At 46.5% G+C, this 22,521-nt stretch overlaps 1 protein-coding gene across 3 annotated transcripts in view; it reads left to right on the top strand.

Annotated features, from left to right (window-relative positions):
- CFH (complement factor H) overlaps positions 1-22,521 on the top strand; it is a 1,056,626-nt gene that overhangs the window by 378,268 nt on the left and 655,837 nt on the right. For all 3 annotated transcript variants that reach the window (XM_073642935.1, XM_073642934.1, XM_073642933.1), the window contains exon 10: positions 4,797-4,973. In XM_073642935.1, the coding sequence (XP_073499036.1) occupies positions 4,797-4,973 (177 nt within the window). The remainder of the gene's footprint in view (positions 1-4,796; positions 4,974-22,521) is intronic.

Genomic DNA, 22,521 nt, shown 5'->3' with positions numbered 1-22,521 from the left:
CCATAGACTTACATTGGGCTCGTTGCTTGGGTCAAGCACCCAAGTATTCCAATTTGCTCGACCCGAGCAACGAGTACCCAAACATTTTAGTGCTCTGTAAGGCAGCCCTAGTCATCATACTGGGGGACACTCGCTGCACCGGGTCAATTAAAGCACACATGCAATGTCTTTCCGGTATTTCACAATGCAGCAGTTTATTATTTATCATAAACCACTTATCACACATATAATGTTCACAAGCCTTTCCAGTGGCAGCTATGCCCACTTGGCTCCATTTACAGCCTTCAGCAAAGTAACTATAAATGTCCATATAATGCAGTGTTTTACCTTTGGCGGGTTTTAGCTGCTTCAGGTTTATTTTGCCACCACTGTGGCTTTACGGCTTCCCAGATGGGGGTCTCCAGCCAGCGTACCATCCAAGGCTACTGGTATGCAAATGTAGCACCCCGAGGGCTCGGGGGGTATTGCACCTCAAACCAGAGGTGTGATATTCCACTCCCGGGTAAGGATGGAGTGTGGACCAGGACTCAGTAAGCTGCATGCACCACACACACCCCATTTCCGAGGGACAGCTCAACGGTGCTCCCACTAGACAGAAGTGCAGGCACGACAGCATCTGTTCCTGGCTGGAGTGGGGAGGGGAAAGTACACCCAGTGGTATAGGAGCAGATAGGGGTGGGTCTCTGGGCAAAGGTAGGAGCCCATTGGTTGCTAGTCACCTGGGCTCACACATAGAGGGAGGTATATAAGGTGGGCACCATCTTAGAACAGTGTGCAGTGTGCAGTGCAGAGAAGAAGTTAAGAGTGAGAGGAGAAAGATCAACGCGAGGTAGGCCACGGTCCACCAGGGGGGAGGAGGACACCAGGAACGGAGAGCAAGATGGCGGACCGGCAGCAGACCAAGCTGCCCAGCATCAGCAGTGCCCCAGCCGTCGCGGGCCCCGACCAGCGCCAGGAGAAGACGCGTGATGCAGGAGCGGTCGCGGGAGCAGGTAAGAGGAGTCTCCCTGTCCCGGACGCTGCCAGCATCAGCCTGCTCCCGGGCCCCCTGGTGGAGCCGCCGATCCCGGGCGCTGCAAACACCGACCTGCTCCAGACCCCGCAACAAGCCCTGCTGCCGAGCCCTCCAGCCCTGGTCACTGCCGCCACCAGCCCAGGCCCAAAGTCGCACCCTCTGACCCCGGGCGTCATCAACAGCGACCTTCTCCAGGCCCGGTCGCAAGGCCTGCTACACAAGGGCGCGAAGGGACTGTATGCCCTCCATGTCCACCGTCTAACAGAGGAGGAACTGCGGTACCACCCAGACATGGGCTACCCTGAGGGCCCGGACGGGTCAGAGGAGTACAAGGAGGAAGCATCAGGAGGACACAGTTACCAGTAAACGGTAAAATGGGACTGTACATAGTTACCCATCAGGGTACAAGAACTGTTGTGGAACTGTTACTAGTGTGCCCCTAATCCCTAACCAGGCTGAGGACTGTGAACAGCCACTCCCTTATCCCCACTGGCCGAGGACTGAGAGCGGCCATCCTTGTAAATAGTTGCGCTTCTTAAAGCGCCCCCTACTGGTTTTATATACGAAACTGCAACGTCTACCTCAGAATTAAATGGACTGTTGCACCTTTACCTGGTCGCAAGTTGCACAGCGGCCAGAGCTCAAGAATGTTTTACTTGAAAAAAGTTTTATATTGAAAAGTTTTATATGCTGCTAGAATAATAATGAAAATGTTTCATGTGATGTTTTATATGCTAAAAGAGTTCCGTTAGTTTTGACCATAGCTAGTGACAGAAGAATGCTAAAGAAAAGAAAAAGAGTACCAGTAACGTTAAAAAGAAAAGAGTACCTCCCATAAAGGGATGAGTTTTGGTTAATGTCTTATATGCGAGTGCACTTTAAAAATTTGTATGTTTTAAATTGTTTTGCTCTTTTCCAGCCCGAGAACGTGCTGTGATTTACCAGGGGGGAATGTAGCACCCCGAGGGCTCGGCTGCTACAGGGGTATTGCACCTCAAACCAGAGGTGTGATATTCCACTCCCGGGTAAGGATGGAGTATGGACCAGGACTCAGTAAGCTGCATGCACCACACACACCCCATTTCCGAGGGACAGCTCAACGGTGCTCCCACTAGACAGAAATGCAGGCACGACAGCATCTGTTCCTGGCTGGAGTGGGGAGGGGAAAGTACACCCAGTGGTATAGGAGCAGATAGGGGTGGGTCTCTGGGCAAAGGTAGGAGCCCATTGGTTGCTAGTCACCTGGGCTCACACATAGAGGGAGGTATATAAGGTGGGCACCATCTTAGAACAGTGTGCAGTGTGCAGTGCAGAGAAGAAGTTAAGAGTGAGAGGAGAAGACAGGAAGCAGAGCCCCTGCATGGGCTCTGCTCCGCAGGCAGGCCTTGTCAGGAGGCTGGAGCCTGAGAGAGAGAGAAAGGAGAAGGAACAGAAAGGACAGTAAGAAAGGAAGCAAGGAACAGAAACACAGAGAAAGGCCCAGAGACACGAGTGAAGAAGGAACCCTAAGAACCCACGAGATAACGGGTGAAGGGTTGGCAGAGCAGGGTACCGGAACCCAAATTGGTGGAGGCGACTAATCCTCAGCCAAAATCGGAGGTTGTGACCACATCTTGGTGCGACCCCTCACTACATCCACCAGGAAAGCATACCACATAGGGTCAGGGAAACCGGAGAGAGGTTTCGCCAACAGAAGGCCCGAGGAAGCTGGACAAAGGTGGGTCACTGGTGGGGACGGCCAGAGAAAGGAAAGGAAGGGAGTCCTGTGCCACGCTCTGGAATTGCCTGGGAGTTGGTCGAGCCCCTTGCCTGGTGGACGCAGCACGGCTTGGGCAGTCACCGCCGGTACCGAGGTGACTAGGACCAGTAAAGAACTGTGAGTAAAGCATTGGAAACTGCAACCACACGTCTCTGTGTTTCATCGCCGCACCAGCACCATTTGTACTGGGACGCTCACACCATCACTACCATCATCTACTCTAGCTGCCCTGAGGCAATACTTCTCCCGTGGGGAGTTATCCCATTCTTGGCTGCGCGTATAACATCAGCCTCAGCGGTCTGCAGCGCAGCGGCGGTCCCCACTGACCGCAATCCACGGGTGGATTTTTAGATTTTTTAGATTTTTTGGTTTCTTTAACGTAGGGAGTTACAATTGTAATGTGGCATCACTATTAGCATTTATCTCATCTTTTTCTGCTCTATCTGGCCGGCTTCCCTTACCTTTTGTACTAGGACCTCATAGGGACTAATAGGATCAGCTGACAAGGAGCGGGGGCGCCAATAAAAATTAGAGTGTCAACCTCCACTGACACATAGAGGCAAATTTAGTTCTGCGTTTAGGCCCAAGAATATCTTTTTCTGCTTTCTATTTACCTGTCCAACTTTGTGTTCTTGTAGGTGTTTCTAACACAATTCTAGGGATCAATAGGTTCAGCCTACATTGAGCGGGGGAGCCATGTTGACTACACATTAGGATGCCAACATCTGCAGACAGGCAGGGGTAAGAATAGGATAATAATGTTGTAGTATAATGTTTTATGTGTTGGGATTATTTTTGAATTTTAATGAGTACTATAAAAAATAATAATTTTAGAGAGGTGGTTGTTTCTGTTTATTGATTAAGGACCCCTTAATTTATCTATTTTATTTTTTTTAAATAAATATCTGTCTGTGTTTGTAATGTTTTAAAACTCCAATAAATGGCAACACTGAGGACCTTAGATGCTGTGGTCAGCAAAAGAAACTTAGTATAGTGAATGAAAGTCATATTGTTTGCTTCCCTTTGAAATTGCAATAGTCCAGCAGTGCCATCAGCTCAAAGATTGGCAAAAACATGTGGTTCCTATCTGCATCAGTTTAATGATCAAAGAACTATGGATGGAAATCATCTTCATGGAAGAAAGGCGATCAAAAATCCACACCTTCCACATGGAACCAAGGCCAAGTGACTCAACTATGCACAAAAACATAGGAACTGGGGTACTGAAAAATGGCAGCAGGAGCTCTGGATTGATAACTCAAAATTTTAAATATTTGGCTGTAACAGAAGTCACTTTGTTCACCACAGGGTCGAGTTTCTTTGTGGGTTTCTTGGAAATTCAGAGAGAAATTGGCTCATCAATGGAGCTTGGAGTTGCTTTAGTTCCTAGTAAAGTCATAAAGCTTGAAATACAGTAGCTGTACTAGGGTCTGGTCTGATAAATGCACGTCTTTGATGCATATATAATCTAACATGCCAAAAAATTCTAACAATACAAAAAACATAAATTATCCAAGCCACCTTACATGAGTAAAGTATCTGCTTATGTATTCTGCTGAAACTGCAGCTGACAGTCGAGTATACTATGGAGAATATTGTGGGTAGATTTAAAAACCTACCCAAAGAAAAACTATTTTCAAAAGAACAAATTTTTACAAGACACTGAAAAATTAAAACTGCACTGTGATTGGTTGCTATGGGTTAACAAACACATTTTTTTCTTTTACACGATGTAAAAAATTGCAGACCCCCTCCCCCACCAATAATAAATATAAACTATATTTCTGCATAATTTCCAATATTATCCTTTATAAAAGGACTAATGTTTTGACTAAAATTGTTGTTTGGTTATTTTTACATATTACAACTTGATATTTTATTATTTGTTTGCTAATGTTACAAAGTATGGTATTATTTCCATATAAATACTATAAAGACGTAGGAAACTTTCTTAACATAGTTTTCTACATTTTCTAACTAGTAATTTTTATTTACATCAACGTTTATTTTTTTCGTTCTTAGTAACATGCAAAGCTCCTCGACTTCTACATGGAAAATACACTTTGATTAAAGAAGAATTTGCAAATGGAGAATATTTGCAGTATGAATGTGATAAAGGTTATATGACAGAAAAATACAATCTTTTCGCAACATCCCAGTGTCTTGATGGAATATGGTCTGAAAACCCTATGTGTATAGGTAAGAAAATTGATAGTAGGAAAACAATGATTAAGCACATAAATATAAAATATACAAAATATAATGAACAAAAATATAAATGTAACACTTTTGTGTGCTCTCATTTTTTATGAGCTGAACTCAAAAATCTAAGACTTTTTCTATGTACACCAAAAGCCTTTTTCTCTCAAATATTGTTCAGAAATTTGTCTAAATCTGTGTTGGTGAGCACTTCACCTTTGCCGAAATAATCCATCCACCTCACAGGTGTGGCATATCAAGATACTGATTAGACACTATGATTATTGCACAGGTGTGCCTTAGGGTATTTCCCCATGATCCATAATAGTAGTGTTTTGGACACTGCTCACCTGCACTGCATCCAAAACGCTGTGTTGTACAGTAGAAGCATAGTGGATGGGATTGTGGATGGGATTTATCGGAACCCCATTCCCACTGTGCTTATATTTGACGCCACGTAACCTCACCAGCGATGCGGCTTTACGAGCCGCAGCATGTCAATTTCTGTTGCGCAACAGAAATTTCTACAATAGAATGTGTAGGGTGCGGTAACTCCGCATGTGTTCAATGAACACATTCGGATTTATCTGCATGATCAGATGCAGCACTTTGGACACAGAGAAAATACGCTGCGTCCAAAGCGCTGCCATAGCCTGATCGTGGGCACATAGCCTTAGGCTGGCCACAATAAAAGGCCACTCTAAAATGTGCATTCTTACTGAGAAGGGATCATAAAATTTAACTCTTAATAATAAATTAAATAACCAATAAGGCATACTACAAAAGTGCACTAAAGCAACTCAGATCCTAAAACTTCAGGAAGTGACTGGACTAAAAACACAATAACATAAATCCCATGTTTCACTAGTGTGATAAATCTTCCAATCACGTATAATCTCTGTCTCTTGTCTGAAGGCGTTTCTTTGCCCTCTCTTTAGTGACTCATCAGGAGACACTATTAGATATACCCATTAGAAGAGAGACTACAGCCCATAAAAATAAAATTCATGCACAAATAGCCTTATAGATGTATCCCACACATTCATAAGAGGCATTCACCATTTACTGTGATAGGTTTACCAAAGACTAAGTTGTATATAGTTGGTATTTTAAGTGCTTAAAAATGAGCGATATCTTCACATTTCATATATCACATCTAGCTGGCTGGTAATGAAGCTGAAATTAAAGAAACATATAGCCTGAATCAAATAGAGATTCCCTCTAGTATATTGCATTTATCAGTGTGTTCAGGAAAATAGGCTTATTGATGAAATGATAGCTGCTGCTTTTAAATATTCAGTTTCATGCAGTGCCCAAATCAATCAGTAATCTAGGGTCTACACCTACAGATATTGCACCATTGCCCATATCACATAGCCCTTAAATCACATCAGGTGCTTATCATGCCCTAATCATCCTAAGCAGATCCGCGCTTCATTCTACCTATGATCAAAGGAGCTAATTCTAATAGTTCTCGGGTAGGATTAGTATGACATGCAGAAGTAGTGCTGTTGCTTCAGAAGCATCCAGCAACTAGAGGGGTTAACACAGTCACAGGAGACAGGGAGTGTTTTAGCAAAGCCCCAGGGGGATTGTGGGGAACTTTTTATTGTAGTCTGGCTGAAGCCGAAGAGATAGGTGGTGTGTTATCTGAATCTGACAGAAGGCAAATGAACAGGATTCAGAGCAGGAGAGAAACTAAACACAGGTCAGATAAACTCCCTGAACTAACAATGCAGAGTATTATTGGGCAGAAAGATAAGGACTGGAAGGAATCATATCATAGGGATCATCTCCCTTATCAACCCCCCCCCCATCTCCATGCAGGATAAAGAATGCTATGTACTAGTGAGTCCTTGTGATGGAAAACCCTGCTGCTTATGCATGGAAGTGTGCTGCCAATAAATCTGATCTGTGCTGAATTATGCTACTGAAGAGACTGACGTTACTGTGCCTGCTTTATGAGACTGTACTGTAATGAAGATTGTTTCTGTATATCCTTGAATTGCATTGGCCATGCTTCAGATTAATTTCCACTCTTAAACTGTTGAAAAAGACTCTTGTCAGATATGTCTGGTCAGCAACTGAATCTATTGTGTGCCTGAGAGAAGTTGCAGCCTATGGTCACCCGAGTTATGTTTCCCTCAGGATTCCAGCAAATTAATGAAACCCTTGTGGCCCTATCTAAACCTAGCACTCTGCGTGTAACATTGGTGGCCCGTATGGGGAATCTTGAGCGGATATTAGCGTGTAGAGGGAGAAGAGGAAAAGTGTCTGGAAAAACATAGCCGAACAGCACCTCAACTCAACTCTGCTACACCAGTTAAAGGGGACCAGCCCTAAAGAAAACTCACTAGCAGCAATGGATGTGGAAATACAAATGGACAGAATTAGTGAGCTGTTCCTTCAGTTAACCTGTGAAGAATTCAGAAAAGTAGCAGAACATATAAAGATGTCAGAAGAACAGATTTCTAAAGCACACAAATGCAGGCAACTGTTAGCTGCCATTAATGCAAAAATGGATGAGCTGGGGGAGAAAGAAGCTGAAGACGTCATGGGGACGTTCCTCCAGGAGCTAAAACAGTTTTGAACCAGGTTGAAGTTGGAGGATGGAGTGGGGCACCAATTACCAAAAGCGTGAATCTCCGTCCACAGACTGAACTACAGGAATTGAAAGAACAACTCAAAGCCCTAACAGCCCTGCAGGAATCTACCAAAACCTCTGAACAGGTGATAGACTCAGACAGAACCTTTTACCTGCTCTGGTTAGATAAATCAGGAAGACAGTCCTCTCTAACACCACAAATCACCATAAGGAAAGAATTCAAGATCCTGGGACAGATTGGAGAGTGTGAACAGAAAGAGAAACTCTCTTATATGAACTTGTTGCACCAGATCGATGCAGGCTTACAGAAAGGCTACCAGCCAGTTGAGATAATTGAGGGGGTGATGAAAGCGATCAGCCCAGGATTTAACCTCCGTAGTATGCTGGAAATGAAGAGTCAATTGACCTTGCAACAGCTGAAGATGATTTTAAAAGGGCACTATAAAGAAGAGAGTGCTTCAGAATTGTTCCCACGACTCAATAACCTCTCACAGAAAAATTATGAATCACCCCAAAAGTTTCTTGTTCAGAGCAATTGAACTGAAGGATAGACTGTTGTTTGCATCCAGAGATGTAGAAGCGGAGGAGAGGTTTGATGCTGGACTAGTCCAGAAGAAGTTCTTGAGATCATTGGTAACGGAGTTAATCAGCAGAGACGTAGAAGAACCTGGCATTTTGGATGAAGTCCTAATTGAAAAAATAAATGAGGCAGCTAGTTTGGTGTCAGAGAGCGAACAAAAGTTAAATAAAGGCTCTGCTCCATAAATCACCAAAATCAGACAGCTGAAGTTGGAGACCCTTGGTGGCCAGTACGAAGATAATCATGGAGACCCTCCAGCGCCACCTTCGAGAGTGAACCTTAAGGCACCAAAATAAGAGTGAACCGCCAGCGCTAACTGGAAGGAAGTAATAGGAGAACTGTGAGCCGAGTTGATTGAGGTGAAAATGTTGATTTGATCCAGACCAGAACCTGTATCCCTCAGACCCAGGAGTGGGTTCCAAAACAGAATATACCCAGCTTGTGAAGCGTGCCATTCATCAAATCAGAGTACGATGTGTGTCCACTAGTGATTGGCGAGCACTAAAATGCTCAGGTGCTCGATGCTCAGGTCGAGCAAATTGGAATGCTCGTGTGCTCGACCCGAGCAACGAACCCAATGTAAGTCTATGGGAAACTCGAGCATTTTTCAGGCGGCTCCCCCCGGCGGTCTTGCAGAGAGCCTAAAAATTGCCCAAATCGATGGGAACAGTGCTCAAATGACATGGGAACGGCATGGGGAAGACCCATGGAAGCATTTCTTACTCCGAGGTGACTGCTGTCAACAATATTGTCAGAGGTATTATGCCACTTTTACAGACTCACAATAAAACATACAAAAACGAAACCAAAATGGATTTAGCTAGGAAATATGTTAAGGAACATCGTTTCCAGGGTAATGACTTGCATATAAGGCAAAATAAATAACCAAAGACAAAAATACTCCTCCACACGTTGGGCTATGTTCACATGTAGCGTTTTTTGTTGCGTTTTTGCACTTTTGCATTGCTTTCAACCAAGACAAATGCATTCTCTGGGAAATGTCATTTTAACATTTTACAACCTTATCTGGCCATGTGGTGTGTGCACATCATCAGACACATGAATACAGTGCTGAAAAGAAATGGGAACAGCATGGGGAAGACCCTTGGAAGCATCTCTGACTCCCAGCTCACTGCCTAAAAGTGTGCCCATCAGAAGTGATCCTTGGCGCAAGCGAAGATGCCTCCCCCCATGCACCTGTCTTTACAGACTTGCAACAATCACCGTCCATGTCCTTGTCCCAATGCAGCGTTTAGTTGTCCCAACCCTATTTCTTGAAATGCAAGCGCAAGTATGCAGCAAGCCACCCACCAGCCCAAAGGCTGCAATACTATACTGCCAAATTTTTGACAGCTGCTTGCACTTGAAATGTGGCCTTTTAGGCTCATGGAAGCGCAAGCTGTCCACAACCTTATGGCGGCGGCGACTAGGTAACCATAATTGGTCCCCAGCCGCCACTATTTGTCCCTGTGTCGTCTCCGCCTTCAATAAGCACGGGTCCTACAACATTACCCATGCCTTCCCTTGTTTACTTACTGGGAAGGACCACCTAACTACAAACATGTGGACAAATGAATGTGGCGAGGGACGGTACGGAGCCAGTCCATAGCTTGTCGGTGAGTTGTGTTTCACCACAACCATATTTTTTAGCTCGGTGAAAGGACTGACTTTTTGGAAACCGTATCTACTCCAGCTGTCATTTCTCCCAGGAAGTCCACTAAAAGCTGCTTGCACTTGAAATGTGGCCTTTTAGGCTCATGGAGGTGTGAAGCTTTTCACAACCTCATGCCGGCGGCGGCCGGGTGTCCATTCTCGGTCCCCAGCCGTCACTATTTCTCCCAGTATCGTCTCCGCCTTCCACAAGCAGGGATCCTACAGCATTACCCGTGCTCTCCCCAGTGAACTTACTGGGGAGGACCACCTAGCCATAAACACGTGGTCAAGTGAGTGTGGCCAGGGACAGTACGGAGCCATTCCACAGCTTGTCGATGAGTTGTATTTCACCACAGCCATATTCTTTAGCTTGGTGAAAGGATTTGGGAAACTGTATCTACTCCAGCTGTCATTTCTCCCAGGAAGTCATCTAAAGCTGCTTGCACTTGAAATGTGGCCTTTAAGGCTCATGAAGGAAGAAGCTTTTCACAACTTCATGCCGGCGGCGGACGGGTGTCCATTCTTGGTCCCCAGCCGCTACTATTTCTCCCGGTGTCATCTCCGCCTTCCACAAGCATGGGTCCTTACACATTACCCGTGCCCTACCCAGTTTACTTACTGGTAAGGACCGCCTAACCACAAACACGTGGTCAAGTGAGTGTGGCCAGGGACAGTACGGAGCTAGTCCACAGCTTGTCGGTAAGTTGTATTTCACCACAGCCATATTCTTTAGCTTGGTGAAAGGATTTGGGAATCCGTATCTACACCAGCTGTCATTTCTCCCAGGAAGTCCTCTAAAGCTGCTTGCACTTGAAATGTGGCCTTTTAGGCTCGTGGAGGCGCAAGCTGTCCACAACCTCATGAAATTGGCGGCCGGGTGGCCATATTCGGTCGCCAGCCGCCACTATTTCTTCCGGTATCGTCTCCGCCTTCTCAAGCACGGGTCCCACAACATTACCTGTGCCCTACCCAGTGAACTTACCGGAAAGGACTGCCTACCCACAAACACATGGTCAAGTGAATGTGGCCCGGGATGGTACGGAGCCAGTCCACAGCTTGTCGGTGAGTTGTATTTCACCACAGCCATATTCTTTAGCTCGGTGAAAGGATTTGGGAAATCATATCTACTCCAGCTGTCATTTCTCCCAGGAAGTCCTCTAAAGCTGCTTGCACTTGAAATGTAGCCTTTTAGGCTCGTGGAAGTGGAAGTTTTTCGCAACCTCATGCCGGCGGCAGCCGGTTGTCCATACTCTGTCCCCAGCCACCACTATTTTTCCAGGTTTTGTCTCTGCCTTCCACAAGCGCGGGTCCCACAACATTACCTGTGCCATCCCCAGTTTACTTACTGGAAAGGACCGCCTAACCACAAACACGTGGACAGGTGAATTTTGCCAGGGATGGTACTGAGCCAAACCATATTAAAAATGCAGCCATAGAGTGTTCGGGAACCTTCCCACACACTTTTCTTAGCCAAGGCTGCTTCCCGGCAGGGTTGGACATGCCCATCAGAGAACCGGAGACTCCTCCGGTGGGCCCTGGCTTCTCCTTCAGGAGAGTTCATGATAGGCGCAAACTTTGCAACTGCTATGGGGCTCTTGAGTGGGGGAGAAAGGTGGGCCCTCAGAATAAAATCCTCTGGTGGACCCAATGTTTTTCAGTCTGACACTTCTTCTCAGTGAGAGTTGTATTTCACCACAGCCATATGCTTTAGCTCGGTGAAAGGACTGGCATAGAGGGAAATAGTATCTACTCTGGGTGTCATTTCTCCCAGAAAGTCCTCTAATGCAGCATGTTGCAGAAGCAATGGCAGCCGGTCCAACATCAGCTCGCGCTTGCGGTGGTGCTTTGACACAGAAGCATCTTTCTTTGCGCCTTTAATTTCATGACTACAGAGTTGGGCAATGGCCTGATCTGCAATGCGGTTTGAGAAATAACATGCATAAGCACGTCCAATCCACATTAAAAAAGCAGCCATAGAGTGTCCGGGAACCTTCCCACACACTTTTCTTAGCCAATCCCCAGTTTACTTACTGGAAAGGACCGCCTAACCACAAACACGTGGACAGGTGAATTTTGCCAGGGTTGGTACTGAGCCAAACCATATTAAAAATGCAGCCATAGAGTGTTCGGGAACCTTCCCACACAGTTTTCTTAGCCAAGGCTGCTTCCCTGCAGGGTTGGAAGTGCCCACCAGAGAACTGGAGACTACTCCGGTGGGCGCTGGCTTCTCCTTCAGGAGAGTTCATAGTACCGAGGTGAGGCCATGATGATGATAGAGGCCACCATCTGCTTAGTTTTCAGTTACTTGGTATGCAAGCGCAAGTATGCAGCCAGCCACCCACCCACCCACAGTCACAATACTAAACTGCCAGATTTCTGGGCAGCTGCTTGCACTTGAAATGTGGCCTTTTAGGCTCGTGGAGGTGGAAGCTGTCCACAACCTCCAAACTCGGTCCCCAGCCACCATTATTTCTCCCAGTATTGTTTCCGCCTTCTAAAAGCGTGGGTCCCTGAACATTACTGCTTGTACTTTTCTGTGGGAATCTGCTTGCCTCCTACCAGCCTAGAATATTTCCAGTAAACTATGGTTACGACGCCATGGTATTAGCACTCACTGCCCCCAGTACCAGTTGCGAAGCCATCCCCAATTTCCTTCTCAGGAATTTTATTTGGCAGACTGAGTGGCTGCCCAAAAACATTAGTTTCTCACAAAGGAGCTGAAGATAGAGTGGCAGTAGGTGCAAGTTTCTCCTGCATGTTAGATATCAGAGGGTGAACGGCAGCACATTGGATCAGTGGTTAGCACTAGTGTTGAGCCACCCCCGTAGTGTTCGAGTTCGGTTCGGTTCGTCGAACACACGTGTGTTCGCCGAACTGTTCGTCGAACTGTTCGTCGAACACGTTCAAACACCGTTAAAACCAATGGCAGGCAAACAAAAACACATAGAAACACATAGAAAACACCTTCAAAGGTGTCCTAAAGCTGACAAACTGCTCAGAAGACACAACTAACACATGGAAAAGTGACAAGTACATATAGTCATGCGAAAAGAAAAGAGGTGGGGGAGTAAAAGGAGTGGGAGACACAGATATAGGCATGTCATGCCCTTCTAAAATCCAAAAAGTGAGAAGCCGACACGTTCAGTCCGCTCCTGCCCGTGCCACCTCCGTGTCGCCGGGTTTGTGCCAGAGCCGCGGTGAACCCTGACGGCCAGCCCCCCTCTCCCAATACTGGTGCCTGTCCGCTGGTGGGTCGAGCGAGCCCCCCTGTGGTGGAGGCAGCTCAAAGCTTTTTAATTTAAATTGTCTCTCTAATTTGAATGAATACACTTTAAATCCTTTTACAAGGATCTATTGGAGGGCAAGTCTCATGCCAGCAGCCGCGTAATTCCAGCTCCAGTAGCGTCCACTAAAGCTGCTGCAGTTAAAAAGCTTTTATAAGGATCGAGCTCGGCTGTCCACCGCAAAGCATCCTACTGCCAGTCCCAGCCCCTATGCCTTGGGGTGCCTCCTGATGCTCTTCACTGAGTATCCCGTGGTCCCGAAGCATTTCCTTTGAAAAAATTAAGTGTCCAAATTACAGGTGGTGCAGCTTGCTTAACAGCCGGGATAATCCGCTGACTAGCAGACACTGCTACTAGGCACAAAGTATTTCCTGGGCTAGATGCAGTTAAAAATTTGTAATTAGATACTCTCATTGGATGCTGAGAAAGCAGTCCATAGAGTCTCCTGGCATGCCATATATGATTCTCTTAAAAAGCTTGGGGTAGGGGTCTAGGGGACCCTTTTATAGCCAAAATCACGGCCCTGTATCACAATACGTCACCTAGGCTGAAGATAAATGGAACTGTAGCACCCTGAGGGCTCGGTTGCTACAGAGGTATTGCACCTCACCCAGAGGTGTGATATCTCACTCTCAGGTAAGGATGGAGTGTGGATCAGGACCCGACACCTGCATGCATTACACCACATTGCCGTGGGGCAGGGGGACCAATATGCCTCTGAGATGGGCACGACAGTCCCTGTCCCTGGCTGGAGTGGGAGGAGGGAACACTGAGGAAGGGGAACCCTGTAGTGCAGGAGCAGGGAGGAAGCAGTTCCTGGGTGCATTGAGAAGGGAGTATAAAAGGTGGGCACCATCTTAGTTCAGTGCAGAGAAGTCTGAGCAGAAGTGGCAGGGAGCAGGGGCTCTGCATGAGCTCTGCTCCAGAGGCGGGCCTAGTAACAGAGGCCCAGGCCTGGAAGAGGGAGAAGGAAGGAAGAGGAGTGGAGAAGGCTCCAGGAACGAGGAATGAAGGGATCCCAGGGGTGCGGACGGGCGAGTCGCCACCGCACGCCCGAATCCACCTGCGTGGAGGGGTCAGGCCAAAGGGGGAGACCGGTCCCCGAAACTAGTGGAGGCAGGAAACGACCCTCAGCTAGAAACCGGAGGCTGTGACATTTTATGTGGCGCAGCCCCTCGCTACACCCGCTAGGAAGGCACCACATAGGGTCAGGGAAACTGGCGCCAAGTTTACCAAGAGGAGGCCCGAGGCAGCCGGACAGAAGGGTTGGTAAGAAAGGCCAGACAAAGGACACACAAAGGGGGTCCTGTGAAGCGCTCCAAAGTTATCTGGGAGTTGTCTGAGCCCCTCACCTGGTGAGCACAGTACGACGTGGGCAGCCGTTACCTGCAGACGTGGTCTGGATAATAAGAACTGTGAGTAAAGGCCCTGGACTGCATCACTGACTCCGTGTCATTACTGCTGCTGCCCTGCACCATCTCCCCCATCCTCCGCATACACTGCCCTGAGGCTATACTCCTCCCGTGGGGAGTTATTCTACTCTCTGCTGCACCCACAACACCAGCCTCAGCGGTCTGCCCTGCAGCGGCGGTTCACTCTGACCGCAATCCACAAGTGGCGTAGTCGGACATTTAAACATCAAAACCACATAAATAGTTCCGCCACTGGTTTGACCACCCTGATCCACGGAACCGGGTCGCCGCCACGAAGACTACAACCACCAGCATCCACCAAAAAGGGTCTGGCTCCGTGTGTCCCAAGGCCCAGGGGGTGCATCAGAACATTTTCATCACCTTTCACAATCACCAATGGGACAAGGCAGGGATGTCCTCTGTCCCCTCTCTTATACATCCTAGTGACGGAGCACCTGCTCTCATCAATTCGCCATAACCCCAATATTAGGTGGATTGAGGTGGGAGGCACCGAGTACAAGTGCTCTCTATTTGCTGATGATGTCCTAGTATATATCACTCAATCACATATATCCATCCATGCTGTTATGGCTGAAATAGATCACTTTGTTACATGGTCAAATTTTAAAATCAATGCAGCGAAGTCTGAGGCCCTCGATGTCTCCCTCCCCAAATCCATATAGGATTCCATCCAGTCCAACTTTCCCTTTGCCTGGCCCTCACAGGGTATCAAATACTTAGGAATTCCTATTCATAGAGACCTCTCCCATCTATGTTATCTTAATTTTGGGCCCTTTATTGAACAACTCCATACAGACCACGGTTGGCAAGTTAGAACTGTAAGATTCACTACGTGAACCACTGGTGTTTTGTGGAAAAGCACATGTACACTGTGTTCCAAATTATTATGCAAAAAGTGTTTAGGAGTGATAAGGGAAGAATTTGTTTGTTTGTCAGTTAAACTCATTGATGGTGATGTGTGTCAGGGCTCTTTATATCACTGTAAGCAATTGCAGACACCTGTGCTAATTAGTTTGGCAGGTGTGTCCAATGAAAGGCAAGACTACTTAAGAAGGCTGTCTCACATTATTAAGCAGCCTACATTTTCTGCCAAAATGGGAAAGAAAAAGGATGTGTCGGCTGCTGAGAAGCAACAAATTGTGGAGTGTTTAGGTCAAGGCATGACTACAATCAACATTGTGCGATGATCAGGATGAAGTGTCTTGGCAATCAAGAAGTATGTAGCTGATTCACAGTACACACGTGTGCGTGCTGATAAGGGCAAATTGAGGACTCTTTCCTACAGGCAATTACGTCAGGTTAAAAGGGCAGCGGCAAAAAAGCCTTGTCATAGCAGCAGACAAGTTTTTGAAGCTGCTGGTGCCTCCAACGTCCCCCGAACAACAAGATGCAGGGTCCTTCAGAGGTTTGCAGCTGTGCATACGCCATCCTGTCGACCTCCTCTATCCACTTCACACAAGCAGAAACGGCTCCAGTGGGCCAAACATTACATGAAGACTGATTTCAAAACTGTTTTGTTCACGGATGAGTGCCGTGCAGCGCTCGATGGTCCAGATGGATGGAGTGGAGGATGGCTGGTTGATGGACACCCCACGCAAACACGGCTACAGCGCCAACAAGGAGGAGGTGGAGTAATGTTTTGGGCTGGAATCATGGGGAGAGAGATTGTTGGCCCCTTTAGGATCCCTGAAGGCGCTAAAGATGAACTCCATAATGTATGTGGATTTTCTCAAACAACACTTCCTGCCATGGTTCAAGAAGAAGAACCGTGTATTTCACAGCAAGATCATTTTTTTGCATGATAATGCATCATCTCATGCTGCACATAAAACATCTGCATCTCTGGCTGATATGGGCATAAAAGGGGACAAACTTATGGTGTGACCCCCAAGCTCCCCTGACCTCTACCCCATTCAGAACCTCTGGAGCATCATCAAAAGGAGTGTCTATGATGGCGGGAGGCAGTTCACATCTAAGCAACAGCTCTGGGAGGGTATTCTGTCCTCATGCAAAACAATTGAAGCAGAAACCATCCAAAACCTGACAAATTCAATGAACGAGAGAGTTCAGAAGCTCCTTTCGAACAAGGGGTCCTATGTGAAAATGTAACATCACTTAGAATAAAGTTTTGAGTTGAAAACTGTTTGATTTCAGTTTCTAATAACCTGCTAATGCTTATAATTTCAAAAATGACCATTTTTTTGGTCTTTATTAAAATGAAAATGTTGATCGAAAAGTTTGGGGGATCTAAGAGTGTGGCAACCCAGTAGTCATGATTACTTCGAATTCTGACAATATGAGGGTCATGTTGCAGGTAGTGCAGCAAGAAGGCACTTATGTGTCTTGCGCATCTCGGAGCCCCAAAATTATTTTCCGGGCTAGATGCAGCTAAAAATTATTATTAATTTTAAATCTGGTGGAGCTTAGTATAGATGGCCTAATAGGATCAGTGCTGCACACTGCTACAAAGCCCAAATTATTTTCCAGTCAAGATACAGATAAACATGATTAGTAATTTTAAATCTGGTGGAGCTTATTATAGATGGCCTAATAGAATCAGTGCTGCACACTGCTACAAAGCCCAAATTATTTTCCAGCCAAGATACAGATAAACATGATTAGTAATTTGAAAGCTTAAAACGGTTGGTAGGGTGATTTTAACCAATCATCAAGCTTTTACTCTCCCCAGGATGACACAGGGGTAGAAAAGTCGTTTCGGATCCATGATTTGTTCATCTTTATGAACGTGAGTCTGTCTACATTATCAGTGGAGAGCCGCGTGCGCTTATCTGTCAGCACACCACCAGCAGCGCTGAACATACGTTCAGACAGAACGCTGGCTGCGGGGCATGACAAGATCTCCAAGGCGTAAGTGGCTAGCTCCGGCCATTTATCCAGATTGGAAGCCCAAAAAGAGCAAGGGTCCAGTGACACAGTCATGGCTTCAATGTTTACTTGGAGATACTCCTGTACCATCGTCTCTAGGCGTTGACTATGTGTCAGACTTCTTGTCTCCTGTGGCCTTGCAAAGGATGGGCTAAAAAAGTGGTGAAATGATTCCGCAAAATTGATGTTACCAGCACATACTGTGGTTCTGTTACGGTTTGAGTGCTGAACACTTGACGGTCCCACGGTTGGCAAGTTGGAACTGTGAGATTCACTACGTGCACCACTGGTGTTTTGTGGAAAAGCACATGTAAGATTCTGCAACAGTCTCTGCTGATACTCCTGCATGTGTGCATCCCTTTCTATGGCAGGAATAATTTCTGCAAATTTACTTTTGTACCGGGGATCTAACAGTGTGGCAACCCAGTAGTCAGGATTATTTTTAATTCTCACAATTCGAGGGTCATGTTGCAGGTAGTGCAGCAAGAAGGCACTCATGTGTGTTGCGCATCCAGGAGCACCAAGTCCCTGTTGTGTTGGTAGCGAGGTAACAATCATGCTTCCTTCCTCTGTCCTCTCCCCCCAACCTCGCACAACAGAAATGTGATCAAGGTCTCCCTCATCTGATGAGTCTTCCATCAGTTCGTCCTCCACTTCTTCCTGGGCTCCTGCACCTTCCTCACTAGTTTGGCTGCTACCATGCGCCCTGGTAAAACCATCTCCCCCACCCTCACATGCCTGCCGCCTTGGTGCTGCCGACCGTCTGGACCTTGCAGATGTTAGCCCTTCCGCATACAACTCCTCCTCCTCTACTTCCTCCACCTCCTCTTGTGCCACCACCTGACTCCAAATTCTGTTTAACATGTGCTCCAGCATGTATATCACCGGAATAGTCATGCTGATAATGGCATCGTCAGCACTAAACATCTTCGTCGCCATTTCAAAACTGTGCAGAAGGGTGCATAGGTCCCTGATCTGAGACCACTCCTCCAGCGTGATTTGCCCCACCTCTGGATCTCGTTGGCCCAGGCTATACGTCAGAACGTATTGCACCAGGGCTTGTCGGTGCTGCCACAGTCGCTGCAACATGTGCAGAGTTGAATTCCACCGGGTAGGCACATCGCATTTTAGCCGGTGAAGTGGCAGGCCCAACGACTTCTGTAGAGATGTAAGTCGCTGAGCTGCGGGATGCGAATGGCGGAAGTGAGCACACAGCGACCGTGCCCTCTGCAGAAGGCCATCTAGTCTGGGATAGTGGGCTAAAAATTGCTGGACAACCAGGTTCAACACGTGAGCCATACAAGGCACGTGTGTGACATTGCCCCGGCGAAGGGCCGCACCCAGGTTTGCAGCATTGTCGCACACGGCCTTCCCTGGTTTCAGGTCCAGTGGAGACAACCATTCATGAAATTGGTTCTCCAGAGCTGACCACAACTCCTCAGCTGTGTGACTCACATTTCCCAGACATTTCAAAGTAAAAACCGCCTGATGACGTTGAGCCCTACTGCCAGCATAGTAAGGAGGTGTGCAGGATCCCTTCTGCGCAGTTAGAAAGCTTGTGGCATGACCAGACAGGCTTTGGGTGCAGGTGGAAGACCGAGAGGAGGTTGAGGAGGCAGAAGCAGTGGAGGAACTTTGACATAAAGAGGATTGACGCACAACTCGTGGGGACGGCAAGACTTGGACAGCAGCCCCTTGTCCTGCTGTCACCATAGTTACCCAGTGCCCAGTCAGCGACATGTAACGCCCCTGTCCATGCCTACTCTTCCAAGTGTCTGTGGTGAAATGCACCCTGTCACACACAGAGTTTCTCAAAGAAGCGGTGATGTTGTGTGCGACATGCTGGTGGAGCGCAGGCACACCTTTCTTTGAGAAGTAGTGCCGACTGGGCATCTGGTACTGGGGCACTGCGACAGACATAAGGTCTTGAAAATCCTCTGTGTCCACCAGGCGGAAAGGCAGCATTTCTGTAGCCAAGAGCTTGCAGATGGTGAAATTCAACCTCTTAGCTTTCTCTTGGCTAGGAGGAAATGGTCTTTTACTTGTCCACATCTGAGGGAGCGAGGGCTGGCTATTGTGCTTAGACGGGGTTGATAAGGGTGTCCCCGGCAAACTGCCGGTCTGTGAGGAAGATGCAGGCGGACATGTTAGGTTGCCTTGATCCAAAGGTGGTGCTATCGATGTCGGACACCGCTCAACACCAGCTGGTGTTACCACCTCCAAAGAAAATGATGACCTGCCAATCACGCTGGCTGTTGCGGGTAAAGAGGTGGCAGGTCTGCGCCCCAAAACAGGTGTGACTGCTGTCCCCCCAGTCACAGAGAATGAAAAGGCCGCGGATGCACAAGATATGGCAGACGGTGGTTGGCCCGGCCGGCTAGGCCGCATTGTAGCACACTGAGCTTCCCACTGCAACTTATGCTTCATGTCCATGTGCCGGTTCATGCATGAAGTACTCAAACTATGTATTTTTTGGCCTCTACTTAGCTTTTGCTGACAAATGTTACAGATAACACGAGTTGGGTCATCTTTATCGATCTGAAAAAATGCCCAGGCTATGCAAGGCTTAGCACCCATGCGACCTGAAGAGCCACCACGACTTGTGGTGAGAGGCAGAGTTGTGTTTGAGGATGCAGTTGTTGACGTGCTTCCAGTACTACGTCTCTGTCCAGGAAGGCGCAACCTGACCTCGTCGTCACTAGCATCTTCCTCCACCTCCTCTGCTGACCTCATCTCTTGGCTGACTGTGGGTTGACAGTAAGTGGGATCTCCAACCTCATCATCATCACCCTGTGCGTTATCACACCCGTCGCCCTCAGAGCCAACCTGTTCCTGCCCTGACAAAAAACTAAAGTTGTCGCTCCAATCAGGTATTTGAGTCTCATCATCGTCTTCATCATTGTCTCCACCAACAGGAGTTACAGTTTGGGAATGAGGGTCTACATTATGGTCAGAACCTTCTGCGTCTGGTCCTGGATCCGACTCATAAAGATTCTGGGCATCAGTGCAGATCATTTCCTCGTCTGGATTCACAGAAGCGCTGGAGTCGACCTCTGATTCCCAGGCTATAGTATGAGTAAACAGCTCTGCAGACTCAACCATCTGTTCTACCTCATACTCAGACGGGCAGCTGGAGATTTGGGAGCTGTGAGGAAGCAAGTGCGATTGGGGTGACACCTTTGAGGACTGGAGTATTTGTGATGTTGAAGTTGATGTGGAGGAGAGCCCACTTAAAGGAGCACTTGATATCCGTTGAAGCACCTGCTGTTTTTGTGCCTCATCTGGAATTTGTAGCGATTGGCGTGGCCGTAAGAAAGGGATCTTATCACATTGTCCGCTAAAAGAAGTAGACATTTTAGTTTGGCTGGAAGATGGTCTTTCTTCTGCAGATGTTACTGTTGCTTTAACACCTACCCCACGGACACAACCTTTTTTCCCCTTCCCAACACGCCTATTCCCCTTTCCACCAGCAGCAGGCCTTTTTCCACTCATTTTGGTGCTTAACTAATTCACAACTCTGGAGTTGTTTGCACAAAAAAACAATGGATGGGAACCGAGCAGAGCTGAGTGGCCAAACTGTGGTATTAGGCCAAAACTATTGGCTGGGTTAGATGCAGAAAAAAATTATATTCAATTTGCAACCTGATGGAGGTCAGTATAGATGGACTAATAGAACAAGTCCCACACACAGCTAGAAGCCCAAATATTTTTTCAGAGGTAGATGCAGAAAAAAATTGTATTCAGTTTGCAACCTGATGGAGGTCAGTATAGATGGACTAATAGAACAAGTCCTACACACAGCTAGAAGCCCAAATATTTTTTCAGAGGTAGATGCAGAAAAAAAATATATTCAGTTTGCAACCTGATGGAGGTCAGTATAGATGGACTAATAGAGAAAGTCCCACACACTGCTAGAAGGCCAAATATTTTTTCAGAGCTAGATGCAGACAAAAAATTATTTTTAATTTGCAACCTGATGGAGGTCAGTATAGATGGACTAATAGAGAAAGTCCCACACACTGCTAGAAGGCCAAATATTTTTTCAGAGCTAGATGCAGACAAAAAATTATTTTTAATTTGCAACCTGATGGAGGTCAGTATAGATGGACTAATAGAGAAAGTCCCACACACTGCTAGAAGGCCAAATATTTTTTCAGAGCTAGATGCAGATAAAAATTATTTTTAATTTGCAACCTGATGGAGGTCAGTATAGATGGACTAATAGAGAAAGTCCCACACACTGCTAGAAGGCCAAATATTTTTTCAGAGCTAGATGCAGAAAAAAATTATATTCAGTTTGCAACCTGATGGAGGTCAGTATAGATGGACTAATAGAACAAGTCCCACACACAGCTAGAAGCCCAAATATTTTGTCAGAGGTAGATGCAGATAAAAATTATTTTTAATTTGCAACCTGATGGAGGTCAGTATAGATGGACTAATAGAGAAAGTCCCACACACTGCTATAAGGCCAAATATTTTTTCAGAGCTAGATGCAGACAAAAAATTATTTTGAATTTGCAGCGTGATGGAGGTCAGTATAGATGGACTAATAGAACAAGTCCCACACACTGCTAGAAGGCCAAATATTTTTTCAGAGCTAGATGCAGAAAAAAATTATATTCAGTTTGCAACCTGATGGAGGTCAGTATAGATGGACTAATAGAACAAGTCCCACACACTGCTAGAAGCCCAAATATTTTTTCAGAGCTAGATGCAGAAAAAAATTATATTCAATTTGCAACCTGATGGAGGTCAGTATAGATGGACTAATAGAATGATGCTATGCCCAAAAGATTTTACTTCACTAGGTGCAATAAAAAAATTGGTATTCTATACACAGGTGGTATATCTTGCAACACAGATAGGCTACTCCACTAACTAACACACTCTGCAATAGGCCAAAAAGGATTAGCTTTGCTAGATTCAGCCAAATGCTGTGAAAAAAACTTGCACAGCACTGGCACAGACCTGCCTGGCAAAAACTGATAGGAACTGATGTAACCTAGTCCTGAAAAGGACTGCAATTACAATTAGTCTTTACTCCCACAATCTATCTATTTAAGAGCACAGACCTGCCTGATAAAAGTCGTAGGAAATGCTGTAA

The sequence above is a fragment of the Phyllobates terribilis genome, unplaced genomic scaffold, assembly GCF_046119375.1.
Source record: "Phyllobates terribilis strain yellow unplaced genomic scaffold, ASM4611937v1 Scaffold_8__6_contigs__length_399053987, whole genome shotgun sequence".
NCBI lineage: Eukaryota > Metazoa > Chordata > Amphibia > Anura > Dendrobatidae > Phyllobates > Phyllobates terribilis.
This window is presented reverse-complemented; position numbering and strand designations above follow the sequence as displayed.